Raw genomic sequence first — 22,388 nt, 5'->3', positions numbered from 1 at the left:
TTTACACCACGTTTTATTGAATATTTTAAACTCACTTTTGAGACTGAGACCTACCGCTCAGAAAAGGAAAAAGATTCCTTGTAAGATATTACTGCTCATTGACAATGTGTTTAGTTACTCAAGAGCTCTAAAGGAGATGTATAAGGGGATTAATGATGTTTTCATGCCTGCTAACACAACATCCATTCTGTAGCCCATAGATCAAGGAATAATTTTAACCTTCACATTTTGTTATTTAAGAGGTACATTTTGTAAAGCTATTGCTGCCAAGATAGTGATTCTTCTGATGAATCTGGGCAAAATAAATTAAAAACCTGCTGGAAAGGATTCACCATTCTAGGTGTCATTACGATCATTTGTGCTTCCTGGGAGGATGTCAAAACATCAACACTGGCAGGAGTTTGGAAGAAGCTTATTCCAATCTTCATAGTTGACTTTGAGACATTCAAGACTTCAGCGGTGGAAGTAAGTGCAGATGTGGTAAAAATAGCAAGATAACTCTAAGTAGAGCCTAAAGATGTGAGTGAATCACTGTAATCTCATCATCAAATTTAATGGATGCGGAGTTGATTCTTATGGTGCAGCAAAGAAAATGATTTATTTATTTATTTATTTATTTTTTTTTTTTTTTTTTTTTGAGATGGAGTCTCGCCCTGTCGCCCAGGCTGGAGTGAGTGGCGCCATCTTGGCTCACTGCAAGCTCCGCCCCCCGGGTTCCCGCCATTCTCCTGCCTCAGCCTCCCAAGGAGCTGGGACTACAGGCGCCGCCACCTCGCCCGGCTAATTTTTTGTATATTTAGTAGAGACGGGGTTTCACCGTGTTAGCCAGGATGGTCTCGATCTCCTGACCTCGTGATCCGTCTGCCTCAGCCTCCCAAAGTGCTGGGATTACAGGCGTGAGCCACCGCGCCCGGCCAGAAAATGATTTCTGAAGCTGAAATCTACTCCTGGTGAAGATACAGTGATCAATGTTTCTCTTTTGTTTTGATTTTCGGTTTGTTTTGGATTTTTTGCAGAATAAAGGTCTCGCTATGTTGCCCAGAGTGGTCTTGAACTCCTGGCCTCAAGCCATCCTCACACCTTGGCCTCTAGAAGTCCTGGGATTATAGGCATAAGTCACTGTGTCTGGCTCTGTTAAGACTGCTGAAATAATCACAAAAGATTTAGAATATTACATAAATTTAGTTGATAAAGCAGTGGAAGGTTATCAGAGGATTGACTTTAATTTTGAAAGAAGTTCTGTGGATAAAATTTCATCAAACAGAAATCGCACAGAAATTTTCAGGAAAATAATAATCCATCAATCCAACAACAACAAACCTTATTGTTGTTTTATTTTAAGAAATTGCCATACCACTCTAACCTTCAGCAATCACCCACTGAGCAGTCAGCAGCCATCAACATCAAAGCAAGATGCTCCAGCAGCAAAGAAGTTACAACTCGCTGAAGACTCAGATGATCATTAGCAATTTTTATTAATAAAGCATCTTTAAATTAAGGTAACTAACATTGTTTTTATAGACATGATGCTATTGCACACTGAATAGATATGGGATAGTAAACTTTTATATGCACTAGGAAACAAACAAAAATGTGTGTGACTCATGATATTGTAACATGTGCTTTATTGTAGTGATCTGGAACTGAACCCACGGTATCTCCAAAGTATGCCTGTACTTTAAATATACACAGGAAAACTTAAACTTATCTGTATTTTAATGTTTCACTATAGTTTTATACCTAACGAATGCCAAAAAATATTGTACAATTAGTATTCTTATAAAGTTAGAAAACTAAAATGACTCCATATATTAGTATTTTCATATTCAGAGAAAGGTCATTAAAACTTACTAAAAACTTAGGAAACATAGAATTACAATTATTGACATATTAAGATGATCATGATATAAATGATAAAAAATATGCAAAATAAAAATATTTCACATTTTTGGTATAAGCAATATGCATGCATATAAAATAAAATATGAGAATATTTGCAAAATGTAACAGATTATTTCCATAGTGCAGGATAAGGAAGAGTCTCTATTTTGTTTAGTATTTTAAAAGCTAATTTTTCTGCAATGAACAATTATTTAAAATGAAAAATACACTAAGTAATAAGCTAAAACTTTTTGAAATTTAACTAATGTAGCTTTTCTGCCTAATCTTGAATATATTTAGATAATATCCCAAACGTTTCATAGTTATTTAATTTACTGAAAAATTTTAGTGTATTTCAATCAATTGGGTTTAGTAATGATTGTTTTAAGTCAAATAGGCGACTTCATAAGTCAATTAGGTGACTCCATAAGTCAGTATATCAAAGATGAATGGTAAATTGTATAAAACAATGATAGCAAATGATAAATATATTTTAACATGAAAATTGTATCAATTGATATTAATAAGTCCAAATTACTTAAGCTAAATCGATATCCTGAATAAATTTTTATAGTAATAGCTTCTCATATTTAGAATATCAGCCATATTATGATAATGACTGAAAATTGTAGTCCTTACTTGTTTTGATGCTTGTGATAATTTTAGAGTTGGAGCAGCCAAATCTTAAACTATAACTTGCATATCATGCAGTTGGGATCCAAACTAGATTATTTCTGATACTAAAGACCATTCTCTTAACTTATTATTGTAATGTCTGTGTTAATATTTGGCAAGGTAGATTACTTATAAAATGGCTTACTTTTGTTTAAAAATTGTTTTTTATTTATTCAATAACTGATCTGATTAAATTGATTAAGAATTACAATTAAAATTACAACTCTGTTTTATCCTACTATAGAAGAGGCAAAACTTTATCTCTGCCTTCTTAGTCTTCAATTGGGCATGAGAATTAAGTTGACATAAAACAAACTAAACAGAACAAAAGAATAAAGATTTTATTTTACATGTATTTGGAAGTCCTCACAGAAAATGAGGAGTCAAAGAAGTGGCAAAAAACCCAAGTGATTATACAGAAGGTTTAATAAAGGATGACAATAGTGCAAAAATAATTAAAATGTTTGGGAGGGGATAAGGAAGATAAGAGTTATTTTAACAAGGTGTGTTTGTACAGATTTTTCTTAGCCTTAACTCCCGGTCCCTGTGACAATGTTTCTTTTATCCTGCTACAGGGATTGACATCTTTCCCACCAGGGTTTATCTCCCATCTCTGGTGATAGATTGTTCCTTTTCTCCTGTGATAGGGAGAAAGGGGGAGACCAGTGTCCTTCCTCTACCTGCTGGTTCTCAAGTGCCTTTAGTTCAAAATAATCCTTATGGCAAAATGGCATTTTTGAAGGGTGACATATTGTGCCACACCTAATAACTACTCACTTGAAATCAAGAGAGATATTCGTAAGCTTTAGTTTTCTAAGAAGGCTCGCGTAACTTAAAGGGTGGTCTATCTGCGATGGATTTCAGCCTTCACCTGGCAGTTGCCAGATAATCTCATTGACATTCACAAAAGAACAAAGTCATTTTTATCCTCTGTTGTTTGAATGAGTAATTTTAAGAAAATTGTGAATAATTATTATAAAAGCTAACCCTTATTATTTATTGTGAACCAGCCATTGTTTTAAGCAAGTGAATGCATGAATATATTTAATTTTAGAAATTATATTATAAGGTTAGTGTCTACTAACAAAGCAGCCTTATCAAGTTCCATAATGGGTCCTCTATCCTCTTAACTCTGTCTTTTCCCAGCGCAGCCTGCAATAGGCAGTCACATACAGATGTGCCTAAATTTATGATGGCATTATGTCCAGATAATCCCATTATAAGTCAAAAATGTATTCAATACACCTAACCTACTGAACATTACAGCTTAGCCTAGCCTACCTGAAACATTTTCAGAACACTTACATTAGCCTACAGTTAGGCAAAATCATCTAACCCAAAGCTTATCTTATAATAAAGTATCGAGTATCTCATGTAATTTATTAAACACTGACTGAAAGTGAAAAACAAAATGGTTGTATTGTACTAAAAGTACGGATTCTACTGACTGTGTATCACTTTTGCACCATCATGAAGGCAAAAAAGTCTTAAATGAAACCATCGTAAGTTAGGGACCATCTGTATTAAAGTGAATCGTTAAGTGTTTTTAAGTGTTTCCATTTACCACCGTTTCTAACTCCATTATTAGTTTTCTCTCTGTTATTTTTTATTTATTTATTTATTTTTGACATGGAGTTTCACTCTTGTCACCCAGGCTGGAGGGCAGTGGTATGATCTCGGCTCACTGTAACCTCCGCCTCCTGGGTCAAGCGATTCTCCTGCTTCAGCCTCCCGAGTGGCTGGGATTACAGGCGCCTGCCACCATGCTGGGCTAATTTTTTGTATTTTTAGTGGAGACAGGCTTTTACCACGTTGGGCAGGCTGGTCTTGAACTCCTGACCTTAGGCGATTCGTCTACCTCAGCCTCCCAAAAGTACTGGGATTACAGGCGTGAGCCACTGTACCCGACCACTAGTTTTCTATTATAGACCTGTAATATGTATGCCTATAAGAGAAATGAAAAATTAAAATACAGTCTGACATGTAAATGCTCTGAGTAAAGAAGTTAGGTGTCATATTTGGAGCACATGTGTCTCTGCTCTTCCTTCTCCATTTGGTCTCCAAATCCATCCTTCTTCCTGTTTTGTCCTGTTCTGTGCCCTAGAAGGCTGACTTCTCTGCAATGACCTTGATTTTCAGATGGATTCAATTAACAGAATATCCTATTGAAAGGCAAGAGAAAAAAGTGGTCTCAATTTTGGTCCCCTGTCCCCCAGTGTCCTCACTTTGTTGAGGTTCTGATACTGGCTGTGTCCTTGCTTGACTACTGCTCCTTTTAAGTGGTACCCAAAAATGGCTCCAGATTTTCTTTGGTTAGGATAACTTCATTCACTTCCTTTGGCTCTTCTGGTCTAGTGCTGATAATAGCATCTTACTGTAGCAACAGTTCTCTTGTGCTTTTCCTACTTCATTCGTTTCCAAAAACTGCCTGCCCTTCTGTTAAAAAGTCTCCTTATTTTACACACTTTGGCTCCACCCCTTTGAGATGGCCGTTAGTTTCCTGCTGATATCCAGAGTTACAGAGTGGAGGAGCGGGACTTATAATTAATATTTTTAAAACATGACTTTAAGAGAAAAAAATTGTACTAAGAGCGTTGTACTTTACCCAGTTTAAACCAGACTACCCTAGAATACCATTGTCCTTCTTTATTACAGAACACGCTTTTTAAATATTAAAATTGGTTTAAATGTTTTTGAAAACACATGCTTCTCAATGACTCTAATGTAATCTCATGTTAGTTCAAAGTTGCTTTCTCTTTTCCCCGTGTAAACACTCATTTTTCAGCCTTCTTTGCTTACTAGTCAGTAACAAAAACAGCTCTGGGCATATTTGAGTCCATCTCTTTTTTCTAAGATGAAAAATAAGTGGGCCTGAACTAGGTATTTTCATTTATCATAACTGAACCATTTGAACAGAATTCTCTGGACACAAATGTAATTCTTTAAACAATATTGGTGAAGAGAGTTTAATTTCTGTTCTTACCTGTTAGCATTTATAGTAACTTTATTGACCCTTTCTTTTTTAACACTGTTAAAATCAAAATTTTAACTGTGAAACAGCTACACGTTATTGATCTTGACAGGTTTTTTTTTCAATAGTTTAAACCTGTGGACTCACTGGGGTAACTGCTTTTTCTTAGGCGTTTTTCTCAATCATTTCGTAGAGACATTTCTTTATTTAAGAAACAGTGCTGTCATAGCTTCACTAAAAGCAATTCTGATACTAAAACTGTATACATGTTATGTACATATTTCAGAAGGTATTCAGAAAAATCTGCTTCCTTGTCTTGTAATTACCTTATACACACTTTCCATCAAGTGGCTTTTAATTTTCTGGCCATAGCTTAATTTAAATGAATATAGAAAACTAATGGGAGATTATTTGAAGTCTAGAGAAATAAGAAACTACTGTATTATTGAAGCAAGAGATGTTTTAAAATATTACAATTATCTGAACACTTATTGGAATTCCATGAACTCCCCAAAGTTAATAGATTGTATGAGACCCTTCTCAGAAGTCTCGCTTTGTGGCATTTGCTCTTATTTATTGTCCTGGCAGAAAGTTCCAGCTGAAGTCAAGGTCACCTTCTATCCCAAAGTTGGTATAATTAGTATCAATTCGGTGTTTCACCAAGCTTATACAGGAGGTTATTAACTGTGTTTCATGTGGAGTGTCAAAGAAGCAAGGGCAGTGCCTGCAATCTTTTCAGCTTCAAAGGCACAGCTCATAAATTTAATTCACTGGTTAGTAAGAAAGATACAACCAGTTTATTAATGATTTTTTAAAAAATTTTAGGGATGTGTTAGAAATACCTTTATTTATATATGTAGAACATGCTTCTTAAATATAAAACAGATTAATGACACAATAACTCACTTTAGCCTCGGTATTTGATAGGAAACATACTTTCTGAAATTATAATTATTATAATTATAATGTATTATAACAATTTTATTTATATGAACATGTATATTATATAAAAATGAATTTTTTAATGGTACATACTGGAGAACATTTTTTTCTTTCTTAGGGATTGTTTTTCAGAAAACATATATATTGTTAGATTATATTAAAACTAGGGTTATTACTATAAAATCCAGTAAGACACTTCTAAATGTAGAGCAGTGAAAATATATTAGTAGACCTGTTTATTTAAAAGAAAGGAAAGCTAATAGAATGAAGATTTCTGTTTAAATTGATGGAAGCCAAAGAAATAAATAAGTTTAAAATGAAACTTTAAAAAATGTTTGATGCTTTAAATTATGCAAGCCACAAGAGTGCCCTTAGAAAATAGAAGAGAGCGTACATGTTCTCCTTCCTTTAATAGGTAATAGTGGAAAGAAAATGTAAATGCAAGGTTTTCTCAAATATTCTCCAAATGCAGCAAACAAGTCCGTAAATATTTAAAGATTTTCAAACTGTGTCAGAATTCAGCTTCATTCAAGTCAGATGGAAATGCTCAATTTAGTTTTGGAAATGGTTATGTATAACCAATGATATGTATTTCTATACCAAATAAGGTCTATAAGAATATAAATAAAAACTTTAGCATTCGATGCTAACCTGAAATAACGTAACTTGACACATTGCAACTATTCAAATGTTTAGGTCCATGGCTAACTAAAAATCCTGGACCCCCAAGCCAGCATTCCTACCCATATCCTGCCTGCAGCCACTCCATAAGCATTTATAATGTGATACTCGCAGCAAATTTGAAAGCACCTCCACCTATAGAACATATATGTTGTTTGTTCCTTAAGCATTTTTACCTTGTTTTCACTAGGAACTATTTTAGATATTTAATTTTAAAACTTAGTCAACTAAACATAATCATTATAGTTTTTTAAAAGACTTGTGAAAATTAAACTATTTTTGTACCCTAAACATAGAAATCAGTCTTTTTGTAGATAAGCAGATTTCTCTATATGGACCATCTGGATATTGAATAATTACTTAATTTTTGTCAAGAAAAGAAACCCCAACATATTGGCACTTAATTTTTAAAAGCTCACAACATTGTGCAAATTGTGTTTTATTACCACCAATAAAACAAAAAAGATTTTTAATAGCTGAACACTCATAACAAAAGCTCATAAACAACTTCTTGATTTGTACACTTTGGGATTTAACTGTGTCAAGATGATATATTCTACTATTCCAAATGTTCTATTTGAGTACGTTTATAGTGACTAACTCAGAGCTATGATGATTTTATTTGATTCTTTTTTTTTTTTTTCTCAGTGCTGGGATGCTTTTTCTTTTATTCTGATGTTTCCTTATTTCTTTGTATTCTGTTTTTTTAAAGCATTTAAACCAAGAAGAAAAAAAGATACACAGTAATGAAACCAAATAAAAATTAAGTAAAGACAGACTTGATTTCTTTTGATATGAAGGACCTAGAGAATAGAAGGGCAGGATAGAACATTACTGATTCTTAACCTGATTTAATTAAATAAACACTTCAGACAGTAGTTTGAAGTACACATGTCATGTGGTGTTTAGTTTAGCTTATTCTATTTTGAAGTCAGAAACATGAAACAATTGAGGTAAGAGAATCTGAATATAAATGAAACTCTTACATAGTCCACACTTTTTTAGTCAACTGTAGTTCATTTAAAATGTCCACATTAAATATGAGTAGAATTTGACAATTCATCTCAATCTTTCAACAATGGCCCAAAGAAGTACTTAACTTTCTTTTATTTTCAATTTATACAGCTCAACTTTGTGTATATGATTTTTTTCACAAGTCACTAAGAGTTTTTCAAATGTCTTTAGAGGAAAAAAGTAGTTATTTATTAAGATCTTTCAGAAAGCAATGTTTTAGGATTATAGTGATACAAACAGATCCCTAAATTCATCTACATTTAAAGAATTAAGGTTTTCAATGCACATAATTTAAAAATACAATGGCATTATATGAGCTAAAAATTATGGGTCCATAATTTCTAGACTGGATTTATAGCCATTTCAGATGTATGCTAAAAAATCATTCTATTCTTCAAGAATGATTTTAAGTATTTTAGTTAATGTTACCTTTTTAAACATATGTCACGACAGTAGTGCTATGGTCTATTGGACCGTGTGTCCTCCTGAGTACACAAATGTCCTCCTGAAAATTCACATGTCGAATTCCTAACCCTCAAGGTGATGACATTAAGAGGTGGGGCCCAGGGAAGTGATTAATTCATGAGGTGGAGCCCTCATGAATGTGATATGTACCTGTATAAAAGAGGCTCCAGAGAGCTGCTCTGTCCCTTGCACAATGTGAGGACACATGGAAAGACAGGTAGAAGTCATCATCTATGAGGAATGGACCCTTAACAGGCACCTAATATACACACGACTTGATCTTGGCTTTCCTGGCCTCCAGAACTTTGAGAAGTAAATATTTGTTATGTGTAAGTCACTGAGTTATATTCGTTATAGCACCCCGAATAGACCAAGGCAATTAATGCACAATTAAATTGTGAAGAATTGAGTACACATCTTAAAATGTTGTGAGTTTTGTCAATATAACTCTAGTTCTAGATATTTTGACAATTTGATTTCTTCGGTTTAAAAAAAATCCTTTTTTTTCTGTGTGCTGTACCATTTTGAACTAAGGTTCTGTTGCAACGAATCTCATTATAATTAATCAATTTGTTGAGACTACCAAACAAATAATGTAGTTTTTGTTAGTACAAAATTATAATTCTACCATTTCAAAGACTGATGTAAAACTAAATCTATATTTGAATCAGTAATTCATCTGAAGTTTTACATGGATTGTATAATTCTAATCACCATTTTTTGAATTTCTTTCCCTATCTGGTATATTGAAATGTATGATGTATTTGAATCCACTCTTAGTAATAGGACAGTGTATACTGGTTTACATCTTTCCATATCTATCAGCTCATCTCTACATTTAGTGCATTTACTGGTCTGTACAGGTAAAAACAAATATCAATTGTTAGCTTAGAAAATTTTCTGTCCTAAATTTAAAAGTTCAGTTATAAATTCTTATTTAAAAATTATGATAAATAAACATAACCACTTAGATATATAACTATGTTTCGTATGTCTCCTGAATTTGTAATACGTTAACATCATCTGTAAAAAGAGGATGCTATTAAAGATTACTAGATTATGACATGGTTTATTATGAAATTAAAATTATATGATAAAAATGAGAATGTTATTAAATTAAACATGCCATGCTAAAATAATGCTTATATTAATACTAGAAATCAAGTCAAAGTCATCTGGAATTATTTTAGAAATGAGTATATTAAATTAATAAAAAAATCACAATGACCTAAAAAAGTAACATGTATATGTGTGGACATATGTGTACATATGTTATGTGTACATATATGCACACATATGATATATAATATATAATTTGAATAATTGTATATATCATATGTAATATAAAGCATATATCATATATAATATAATATGGAGCATTGTATTATGCATAATATAGAGCACAGATAATATGTATACTATATTATATTACATTTGTCATATATATACACATATGTGTATATATAATCTGAATTTTAAAGTTGGTTAGGCCACTGTAAAAAAAGTATGCAATTTCCAAAAGCTGAAATAATTAAAATGATATAGATTAAGAATACTTTAAACTTTATGAAAAGTATATAAACTGTTATACCTCAAAGGGCAGACAGATGGTAGATGATTGATAGATGAAAGAGAGAGAGAGAGAGAGAGAGATGAATGGCACCATATGCTCTAGTATAATTTTCATCTGATGTTTGTTTCATACAATCAATAAAAATAGAATTGAAATAAAAAAGTAATTAGTGCATTAACACCAAAGAATTTTGCCAGATTAAAACTGTAATTACAGGTGAAAATCTACCATTTCATTAATGGTATGTTACAACTACTGGTAAACACCTTTGAAAAAATAATTCTGTCATTTATTGAGTATGGCTTATGTTTTCATAACTTTAGATACTATATAATTCTCAAGTCAAAGCTGTGCTTCATGTTTTCCTGATGAAAACAAACTGATGCTCAATTTGCTGCACTGTCCGAGGTCAAACACCTTGTAAACAAAATAACGAAAACTCATCTCCAAAGATGTATCCAAGGCTCAATTATTATTTGTCTTTCCCATGGCTGCTCAAGTTGATTCATTTCCATGTGTTTTAACACCCTTATTTGTAATTGCCTAATTTCTAATTGCCTGTTTTTATTCCATGTGGTTGAAGTTCTTCTTCCTCCAAATAGGGATACATTTTAAACACAAGCTGAAGAGTTGTGCAAATTCTCAAGGTTATGACATTGACAATCCAGTGTAGTTTCTTTCACTCCATTTCATCTTGATTTTTAATATAGATACAGCTGTGATTCTTTAAATTTATTTTAAATTGGTTTAGCATCTCATAGGATGAAAAATTCAGCAATAGCAGGAGTTGTAAAAGTGTAAATGGAGATATTAACAGTGATTTGTTTGTGATCATTTATTAAATATATGGAGATAAATGTTATAGTTTGTGAAATTTGAAGAAATATAATTTAAACCTAATAAAATCAAATACATCTAGTTGATTTCAAATTACTGAATAAGACAAAGGAATGAAATAAGCAAACCAAAAAGAAATGCTGTAAGGTGAAAATATTCCTTCTTTTTAGTTCTTAGTTTTTCTTAGGCAACATATTCTTTTTAATCATGATTTTAAACCATCTTTCATAAACTTATAAATAAATGAATTATTTTCAAATATAATCTCATCTAAAAGCTTTAATTTAAAAGGCAATTCATAAAGAAACATCACATAATTTAAAAGAATAAAGTGTAAAACTCATAACATTGTTTATAGACTAAATGAATCCTCTACACTTTCAATTATGAACTAGAATATTAATGATGCAGGTGAGTCTGGTGACTTCCGCAGTCCTTAGATGTTTGGTGAGGATAGAAAGAAATGGGCATTAGGCTACCATTAAAATTCAATACTACTATTTTTTTCTTTTAAAATAGATAATATGAACTTCCTAGCTTAAAAAAGAAAACTTTTTAAAAAATACTTTTGTGTGATTTATTTAAAAATGTTCTCTTTCAATCTTTAAGTGAAAAAAGAGGGATTGGTTTTTGTTCACATCTTTCTGGGTGTGTACTCATGAGTCTTCTTGGAGGTTGGTTATGTGCTTAAGGGAAAAGTAAATGATTTGAGCACTTTCAGTCTCCATGGTGTAAAGTTTACAAAAACATGTTAAGAAACCTGAAAAAAAGTGAAATTACCAGAAAGACTAAACCATTCATTTTAGCTTAGTGGCAAAGGACATTAACAGATAATTCTCAAAAGCAGACATGCCTGTGGCTAACAAGCGTATGAAAAAATGTTCAACATCGCTAATCATTAGAGAAATCCAAATCAAAACCACAATGAAATACCTTCTCACACCAGTCAGAATGACTGTCATTAAAAAATCAAAAATAACAGATGCAGGCAAGTTTGCAGACAAATGGAATGCTTGCATACTGCTGGTGGGAATATAAATTAGTTCAGTCACTGTGGAAAGCAGCCTGGAGATTTATGAAAGAAATTAAAACAGAGCTACTGTTTGACCCTGCAATCCCATCACTGAGTATATACCCAAAATAATATAAATTGTTCTACCATAAAGACACATGCACGCATATATTCATCGCAGCACTATTCACAATATCAAAGACATGGAATCAAACTAGATACCTATCAGTGGTGGACTGGATGAAGAAAATGTGGTATATATGCATTAGAAATACTATGCAGCCATAAAAAAGACAGAGATCATGTCCTTTGCAGCAACACAGATGCAGCTTGAGGTCATTATTCTAAGCAAATTAATGCAGGAACAGAAAACCAAATATCGCATATTCACACTTATAAGTGAGGGCTAAATATTGAGTACACATGGACACAAGGATGGGAACAATAGAAACTGGGGCCTAGTTGAGGATGGGAGGGTTACAGGAGGGTGAGGATCAAAATACTACCTATCACATACTATGCTCACTACTTGGGAGACAAAATAATTTGTATACCAAATCCCAGCAACATTCAATTTACCAATATAACAAACTTCTACATGTACTTCCGAACCAAAAATAAAAGTTGAAAGGAAAAAAAATGCAATAAACCAAATCCCACTTAAGATTCGTGTGAACCAATATAAAAGAATGTTGTTAACTTCATTTGAAATAAAATATTTTTTCTCTTATAATAGTCTATAATTGCGTGTATGTAAATGTGTATGTGGTTTGTAATTATATAGATATTTAGTCCTTTGAAGCAGAATACTACATATATGTGTGTGTATGTGTGTGTGTGTGTAGGTTTAAAATTATATAGATAGATATTTAGTCCTGTGGAACAGAATTTTATATATATATATATATATAGTCCTTTGAAACAAAATACCATAGATTTTTTTTCAAAAGACCGAAAGACCACATGTAATATTTTCCCACAAAGAACATTAGTACTTTTCAATAAAGATTAAGCACACAAACTGTTTGTTCATAGTGACAGGAAATGTATACATTTGATTGTTAGTGATTTTAGATGCCAGTAGTTGTCATAATTTTAGGTCCTGACATAGCGTCATACATATAGCATATATTCAATAAACATTTGTTGAAGAATAAAGCATAATTGAATATTAGATTTTTGTGTTACAAATGGACCTTTTAAAAAAAGTCGATATATCTCCCTCCTTTCCCATTGAAGCGATTCGTTTATACAGTCAGAACTTAATAGTATTACAGATATTGTGTTAGTATGCAGTGATTACATTTTATTTAAACTGCTATTTGTGAAAAACCTTACAGAGCATCACAAATTAAAGCAAAGTAGAACTTTAGACAGCTTTCATTTTACATAATATTATAAAGCACTTCTAACTTTTTCTTCATTTTCATTATGTCTTTTTGCCCATTTTTATATAATTTTTTACAAGAAAGACCTTCAAACTCTTCTCACAGATTTAGCTTAAATAAAGTTCAATCATACCAAAACATACCTAGCTATTTCCGAGAAATTCTTATTGCTACTACCATCAAACTTATTTAGTCATCAATCTTGTACATTGTATAATATAGTTGACGTCATTATTAAAAAAATGGAAAATTATCAGACATCAGAATATTTTTCTGAAACAAAAGAAAGACCATTATAACTGTCAAATCAAAGCTAGCAAATCAACGTAATATCAAGAATTAATTAAAATTTCAAGAAAAACAGTCTAATTGAACAACCTTTAATAACTATGAATAATAATGATAAACATAACCTTCATACAACTGAATTAAATATAGTAATATAAAGTCCTCATGAATTTCAAGTTAACTTGTTAAATTTCACAGATATTAGTAGAGCCAAGGTGACATTAAACATATATAAGAAATTAAAAAAAGACAGACTTAAATACGACAAATTCTCTCTGAGCACTGCTTATGTAGAAATTAAATTTAAACCTTTTTTTTTTTCTTTTTTTTTTTTGAGACGGAGTCTCACTCTGTTGCCCAGGCTGGAGTGAGTGGCATGATCTCAGCTCACTGCAAGCTCCGCCCCCCGGGTTCCCGCCATTCTCCTGCCTCAGCCTCCGGTGTAGCTGGGACCACAGGCACCGCCACCACACCCGGCTAATTTTTGTATTTTTAGTAGAGGCGGGGTTTCACCATGCTGGTCAGGCTGGTGTCAATCTCCTGACATCGTGATCCACCCGCCTCGGCCTCCCAAAGTCCTGGGATTACAGGCGTGAACCACCGCGCCCGGCCTTAGACCATGTTTTTCTATAATGGCTTCAATTTTTTTTTTTTTTTTTTTAGTTTCCTCATCAACTACTAACCACTTAATGACTGCTCAGGAATACTTTTTATATTTCTCAACCGTAACATAGTTATTTCTTCTGCCTTTAAGGATACTCCCACCTTTATAAGGTTGCTTTCTTTGAAACAAAAATTCTTATATGTATAACGATACCAGAAATTACTCATGGAGCCATCTGGGACAACAGACATTAACTTTTAGAACACTCTATTAGTAGAATAAGTAGCTTCACTCAGCAAATCACTTTAGGATAACATGTATTTTGAATATGTACTTGCAAGTTCTATGTGGAGAATAATTTATACTGACCCCATGGACTATGTCAATTTTAGAACAATTTCAACACTATAGGTATTTTTACATAGTTGCAGAGAAGTAGCAAGTTATTAACATTAAACTGGAATTTTAAAAAAAGCAAAAGCTACCTCTGCACACATGAACATCTTATGTATTTGTTTACCTCTCAAGACAGGCAAAAACTGTGTGTCATGCTAACATTTTAAATTTGACCAACATTTTAAAGCCCCGTATATTTTACATCTATATTCTGCAAGATTTTGATAAGTCTTAAGTAACACTCAAAAAATAAAATGTACCATAATTTCTCATATTCTATTCCAATAACCCTAATTGATAGTAATTTAGGTGACTTAATTCTCATAATTAAGTAAAATTGAATCTCAATGTTTTTAACCTTTCTACAAACTTCTACAAAGCTCGTTAATGTGCTTTCCAGGCTATAACAAAGAAGCATACTGTACCTCTGATGCTGCTGGTTGTTGCAGATGTGGTTGGGCTGGTTGTTATGGCTACAGTGGTTGTGACTGTTGCAGTGGTAAGGGAGGGGATGATAGTAGTGGGAAGCAAAGTGTTGGGAACATCTGGTGAGTGGAAAAAAAAAATATAAACAAAATCATATCATGCAAACAAAAGAGAAACACAAATGATTCAAATTATAAATACATATAACTTATCGAGGTTTAACTTTAACAAGCTTTAACAGAACATCAGGTACAAAACCGACTGTGTCACACAATTCTTGTCATTTTTTTTCACTTTTTTTCGTGCTCCAACACAAAGCAAAAGCTTGGAGCAATGTTTGAGAATAAGCAGGTTGTTTGCAATATTGAGAGTAAAATGTAAAATGACAAGAATTCATTTGTTCACTGAGTCATTTAAAAAGTTTGACATGCAATAGCAAAAAACATGTAGGTAAAAAAAAAAATGACATGCTTTGTCAAAGAAGTAAACAGAACGACACATACAGAAATAAACACATATACCACCATGTAAGATTAACAAAATGTTAACAATGAATGTGTAAATGCATGTTAAATGCTTTTTGATTTTTTTTCTTTTAGGAAGACTTAATGATAGGAAATGAGAGCAATCTTTAGAAACAAACAAACAAAAGAAGCCAATTGTTATTATTATTGTTATTTTGCTTCTCCTGTTCTCACAAATGATGTTAATGCACAGTTTAGAATCTTGCAATTCTTACCCTGTTTAGCTGGTAACGCCTTCTAATAATTTTGCAGTACCTAGGAGTCTTTGGCAAGTATTGAGTCAACTAGCATGGCACCCAATATTCTGAAAGGTTTACGATTTATTTTAATACGGCATACCTAGGAGAGGTTACTGAGCATACACTGGAAGTGTAACACTGAACCTTTAATCCATAGTTTCTAAGTTGCCAAAAGTTAAGAGTAGCTTCAAATACAGAGAAAATAAAACCCAGAAAGAATAGTGTTTAATGCCCAAATCCTCTTTCCTTTCACTCAAAATCAGCTGAAAATATGAAGAGCAGCACAGAGAACATTGAAACAATATAGCCAGTGTCAAGCTATGAGAACTTCAGTGATATCCTCAGAGAGTCAAATCTTGTCTAAAGTGAATACGCGTGTAATCTACACAGTGAGGAAATTAGAAACAGTTTCCAAATTACCAATAATTACTGTGCTGAGGTTTGATTTCACATGTTTGTCACATAGCTCCCATATATTCTGAGTGTTTGACAGATTATTTTGTATTAAAAAGTTTCCTGTCATTCTCTCAGTTAAAGTCTTTGAGTCACACCAAACATTTTCTAGTACTTTACTGCTGATAAATAGCCCTCCTCACTCTGTAGACTCTACCCGCTGAATTTTCTACACTGGATACACCAGAAAACAGCATGAGATCGCTCTCTTATCTTGAATATTGATGTTTACACCTGTTTTTCGACAGGGAAAATGCTTCCTGGCCAGTCAAATTAAGAAAACAACCTTCTGAAAACTCAGTGGTGCTGCATTAATCACTAGGGACAATGGGTAAAGCCTGGAGTGCGATTTACCATGATCATAAAGTAGAACTGACTTTAACGACATTATAAATGAAGAAAGATGATGTATATGGACAAAGATGCTTCTTGTTTACTAATTGTTAGAACAACTCCTTATTTCAAGGTAAGAGTTCTTAAACAGTTTAGGCGGACAGGAGGTAAATGAAAACATTTTCTAAATTTAAAAAACTGTGTAATTTTAACTTTTATACATATCTAAAATAGAAAATAATACATTCTTAGCAAAATTATTTGCTTATTAGGATCTCAAAATATATGCATTTAATAACTGCAAAGGCCAATATCTTCCAAGGATAGCAAATTTAAGAACAAACAATACATGTAAATGAACTGTTATTTCCAAATTTATCACAGATTATAACACTTTGGTTTATTTCCTATCACATAGTCAGTTCGAATATGATTGCATTGGATCTTATTCTAATAAGAAAAGTAGTCTTTCAAAATCAGCCCTGTCATTGAATTATTAAGAGAAAGAATACAAATAATGGGATTTCATTTTGGTTTTAGTTTAGGCAATAATAATTACTATTGTTGTTGTTATTATAGTACTATTTGGAGTCCCCCCCCAACCTTGCCTCGCTTATTCCACATCAAAAAATATAGGTAGTAATAAATCCTGAATTTTTTAAAGACAGTCTATATATTTTCAAGTACTATGAGCATTCTTGTATAAAGCAAACCATATGTTTATTTCTTACAAGTATAAAAATGCAGTAAGCATACATTTTTCCATAGGTTAATACTCAAATAACTTAAAAAGATAAGTAGTTTTAATAATTGTTAATCCACTTCAAACCAACATCCTTAGAATCTTTTGAAATATACAAATAGACAACATTACAAATTATTATTTACACACAGCCTGGTTCTTTTTTATCTCTTCAGCATCCTCTCTTATCCTCCTCTCCGACTTCATATGTAGCTAAAACCAAATTGACTGAAAGTAATTTGGTGGAAAGTGCCAAAATGACAATCAGGTTTAAAAAATGACTTGTCGTGAAGAAACCTATGCCTGTTACTGTTACATGTTTTTAACTACTACTAGCTTCATTTTGTTCTATGTGTTTTAAAACATTTTTGTTTTTCTAATAATTTTGAGGGTTTTATTCTGTTCTTTCATTATTTGTTAAAGACCACCCCATTATTTCAGCTATATCGTGAAATAGTAAAAGTTAAAATAAGCTAAATATTCAGCACCAGAATATTAATTGGAATAATTGAATAAAATTGAATAATGTAAGATCAATTGAATGAGCTGAAACTCTCTGAAAGACCAGGACAGTTGCATGAAACGTCTGTCTTCTACGTGAACTTTCTACCTGCTCTGCTTTTCGTGCTCTCAGTGTCCCACTAGACAATCCGTTCTTCAAGGGAAGAGCTCTGCCTAGAATTCTGCACATTTTTAAACCTCTTACACTGTTAATGAAAGAAAACTCCATCAAATACGGTACAGGGTGGAAACTGCAGCCCATTTTATCCCTTGTAAGATGATACCACTTAAAATATTCCCCAATATTGAAAATATACTAATTCATACAAAGAGAATTATATACACATGCACACGCACATCATAAAAATACTAAATACTGGTTCAACATTAACTTATTAATTATTTCCATAGGACAAGATAATCCACAGTTATACTAATATTTTAAGTAATTTGCTTAATATGACATGGCAGTGTCAGTATATCTTAATATATGCCTTATATATTAACATCCTATGATTAATCAAATGATATTTGAACATAGACACCAAGACAACTATAAATAAAACATGGTCAAATTTGTGGCATGTGATGCATAATTTATGAATATTGGAATTTAGAAATGATAACCATCCAATACACAGCTCAATTCGTATATTTCACCTCTGATTTCAACATTGCAAAATATGAGCTCATTTTTTTTTTTGTTTTCTTTGGAGAGCATATTATTTTAACCAACTATAAATGCATTTTCCTGAAATAAAAATGTAGTTATAAATGATAGGTTCAGCACTTCGAATTTACAAAAGAAATTAATTGTGTCGTATTATATATTTGTAGTTTGTATTTTTAGATGTTAAGGTATAAAGAGTGAAGAGTCAGCAACTGATAAAATATGTAGCTAATAGAAAAGGCATTTGAAAAATGAACTAAGTGAAAGTAACTAAATTTTGTCTACAGCTGATCAGAGAAATTAGTAATTATACATAAATTATTTAGACACAATTTAAATCCAAACAAGATAAATTTCAATGATTCATCAAAATCAGAATTTAAAATACTCTCATTAATATGAAATTTGTTTGCTATCTAATCTAACAATAGTTTTCAGGCTGTTAAAAGTTTTAATCACAATAAATAGGAATGTGTAATGATAATTTCTCTGAAATTATGAAATCATAATTATGTGTTTTAAATTTATTTAGCCAATTTATTCTCACCACATGCTAAATACCATCTATCACTGTATACTAAAATAAGTAATACTTGCTAAAATAAATTGATGGTTTTAGATAGGATATGAAATGAATTCATACAGATCCAGTGTTCATTATCTAAACTTTAAATATATCTTTATACATATATTTTATATATGTACACATTTTACATAAATCCTGGACCTCTGTGTGTGTGTGGGGGGGGGTGTGTGTGTGTATATGTGTGTGTGTGTGTCTGTGTGTGTATCTGTTAATATTAGTATCTGTATCATAATATGGGTGTGGGGTGTATGGCAGATTGTGTGTGTGTGTCTGTGTGTGTGTATGTGTGTCTGTGTGGTATCTTTCTGTGTGTAGTAATCATCTGTAACCACTGTGGTAGTATCTATGTAGTAATATCCTGTGTGTATTATTGATATTAATAGGGTATTAATGTATGTGTGTGTATATGTGTGTGTGTATGGGGAGGTGGCTGTGTGTATATATGTATGTGTGGGTGTAAAATTATCTGTGTGTAATGTATGTGTGTGTGTGTGTGTAATGTGTGTAGTGTGTATCTATGTAAATGTATATATGTGTATGTGTGTGTATGTGTGTGTGTGTGTGTATGTGTGTGTGTCGTGTATATGTGTGTGTGTGTCTGTGAGGTGTGTGTATGTGTGTTCCTCTCTCCTCCTCTCCTCTCTCTCTCCCTCTCTCTCTCTCTCTCTCCTCCTCTCTCTCTCTCTCTCCCTCTCTCTCTCTCTCTCTCATATATATGTAATATTATATATGTATGTAATATATATATGTCATCACGTATATATATATATATATGTAATAATATCCTATGATATATATATATAATAATATGTATATATATATGTATGTATATATGTGCTTGTATATGTATATATATATGTAATATGTATATTAATATGTATATATATGCTTATGTATGTAATGTGTAATATTATATATATGTATATTATATATGTATATGTGTATTTATGTGTTGTGTTGTTGTGTGTTGTGTTGATGTGTATGTGTGTGTGTGTGTGTGTGTGTGTATGTATAGAGAGTTTTGTTTAAAGAAGTGTGAGGCCTTTTGTCCAGTGGGAGGCGGGAAAGTAAAGATTCGGAATGTAGAGATATCTTTATTTATAATTTGCCTACACATAAAGTTTGAATTATAATAAATTATACTTTTCATTTCACTTGTAACATATATAAAGTACTGTTTTCATGTAAAATATGAAATTTGGGAGTATTTCAATAACAAAGAGAAACCCTAAATCTAGTCAATAGAACAATTTCATATTTGGGCAGACAAAGTCTAACTAGGCTGCAAATTCATGTGAGTGAATGTTGGGGTGCCAATAAATGCAATGTAAATAATCTGAGTACTTCTATAAGAACTTAGTCACATGCAGAAGTATAATTTCAGCTAAAGCAACACATTTGCCAAATCAGGAAACTAAAATCTGTTTACAGGACCATGGCTAAACGTTAACATGATAAATTCATCAGTCCATCATCTCTTCTGCTCCACCTGCGTGACTGATAGGGACTCCAAAACTGTGCCCACCGTTGTGTTGAGGCAGCCATAATGTTAAGGTTTCCTGGTACAACAGGGGTTAGAGTTTCTCATAGGATACATGTCTGGCTTGTTTTCTTAATGTTTCAAGTGCCGAGTTAATGTAGAGAAAGAAGCTTAAGCCTAGCACACAAGAAGACATCTGCCTCTGACACAAGTGCTTTCCCCCATGACAGAGCTAGACATAGCTCTTTCTGTTCTTTGTGCTGTAGGTTCTCAGAGGCACACCCCATTTCACATTTCTTTTCTCTTTCATGTCCATCCTTTAAATCCTGGTTCAAATAAGATCTCATATGGAAAGCATGGCCCAGTTCTACAAAGAGTAATATCTTCCTTCTCTGAGCTTTTAGGCATTTTGCAGACACCCATATACATGTTTATATTTATGTGTTTACCTCTCCCAATAAACTGTAGGCTCAGCCTTATAAGTTAACATGTTCTTATCTTTTAAAATGTCACTTTGTCTTAGACAAATATACTCTGAGCCAATCCCTCATTAGCTTTTCATCTCAGAATAGCCACACCCTTTCTTGATACCTAGCAAAATGCTTCTCTCACGTCTCAGCCTGATTCCTACCTGCTTTGTGAAGACTTCCTTGACTCACTAAGTCCCACCTAATTTCCTTTCACCAATCATTGTACTTTTTGAGTTTATCTACTGCTTGCTTCACTTTCTCCCACCCATACCCCCATGACCAATAATGCTTCCATTCACGACACGCTGCTATGGGAAGACCCAGAGTCATGTGTATCCCACTAGCTCCATATCCATTTCTGTCCCGCAGTAGAAAACACAAATTAAACATGTGCAATGTTATAACAACATTTTCAAATTTGCTCTAGTTTACACAATCAATTTGTAAACTCTACTATTTTAGCTCTCTTTAATAATATAGTATGCAGTACACTGTAACTCAAAGTTCTTCATAAAATCTGGAGTTGGAAATTGAGAAGCTGTAACATTCATTTGATACTTAACATATATTGCTTGCATTTTTTTTTTCATGAACAAATGAGAGTAAGATAATAGAGAAAAAGAACTTCATGGTAAACTTTTGGGCTTCATCAGGGTGCGTAGCTCTATGCTTTCAATGTGGTAGCCCCTTTTCGTTTATCTCTTTTAAGAGATGGGGTCTTGCTGTGTTGCCCAGGCTGGAATGCAGTGGCTATCCACAGGCATGGCCATGGTGCACTACAGTTCTGAACTCCTAGACTCAAATGATCTTTCTGCCTCAGCATCCTGAGTAGCTCGGACTACAGGGATGTACCACAGCGCTGGAGATGACAGGTGCTTTATCAATAATGTCACTCCTGGTGATAATGATCCCAGTAGATATGGAATAGAATAGTATCATTCTTAAAAATATGAATCAGCAACAGAAGCTTATACATGTTTAATCCCTGAAAAAAGTTGCTGTTCCTTTTATCATGTGTGAGGTGATTTTCTGTAATTCCTGTTAAGAGTCTTCCAGTCTAAATGAGTATTAAAAAAATAAAAATGCAGCATACAGAAGAATTCTATATTCTAAATGCAGATTTTCAGTGTTTTTAAAAGTGTTAGAGCTCTAAATCATATCATCCAATTAAAAACAATAGAAAAGTGTCCTTTTCTTTATATTCTAATGAAGTATTTTTTTTTTAAGTGCCACCACA

General features: G+C 32.6%; 1 protein-coding gene across 4 annotated transcripts in view; it reads right to left on the bottom strand.

Moving 5' to 3' along the window:
- CADM2 (cell adhesion molecule 2) overlaps positions 1-22,388 on the bottom strand; it is a 1,067,553-nt gene that overhangs the window by 59,030 nt on the left and 986,135 nt on the right. For 3 of the 4 annotated variants that reach the window (XM_009198278.4, XM_031661802.1, XM_017955044.3), the window contains one exon: positions 15,153-15,272. The exons of the other annotated variant lie outside the window; for it this stretch is intronic. In XM_009198278.4, the coding sequence (XP_009196542.2) occupies positions 15,153-15,272 (120 nt within the window). The remainder of the gene's footprint in view (positions 1-15,152; positions 15,273-22,388) is intronic. 4 annotated transcript variants of the gene reach the window in all.

Source organism: Papio anubis, chromosome 2, assembly GCF_008728515.1.
Source record: "Papio anubis isolate 15944 chromosome 2, Panubis1.0, whole genome shotgun sequence".
NCBI classification, from domain to species: Eukaryota; Metazoa; Chordata; class Mammalia; order Primates; family Cercopithecidae; genus Papio; species Papio anubis.
This window is presented reverse-complemented; position numbering and strand designations above follow the sequence as displayed.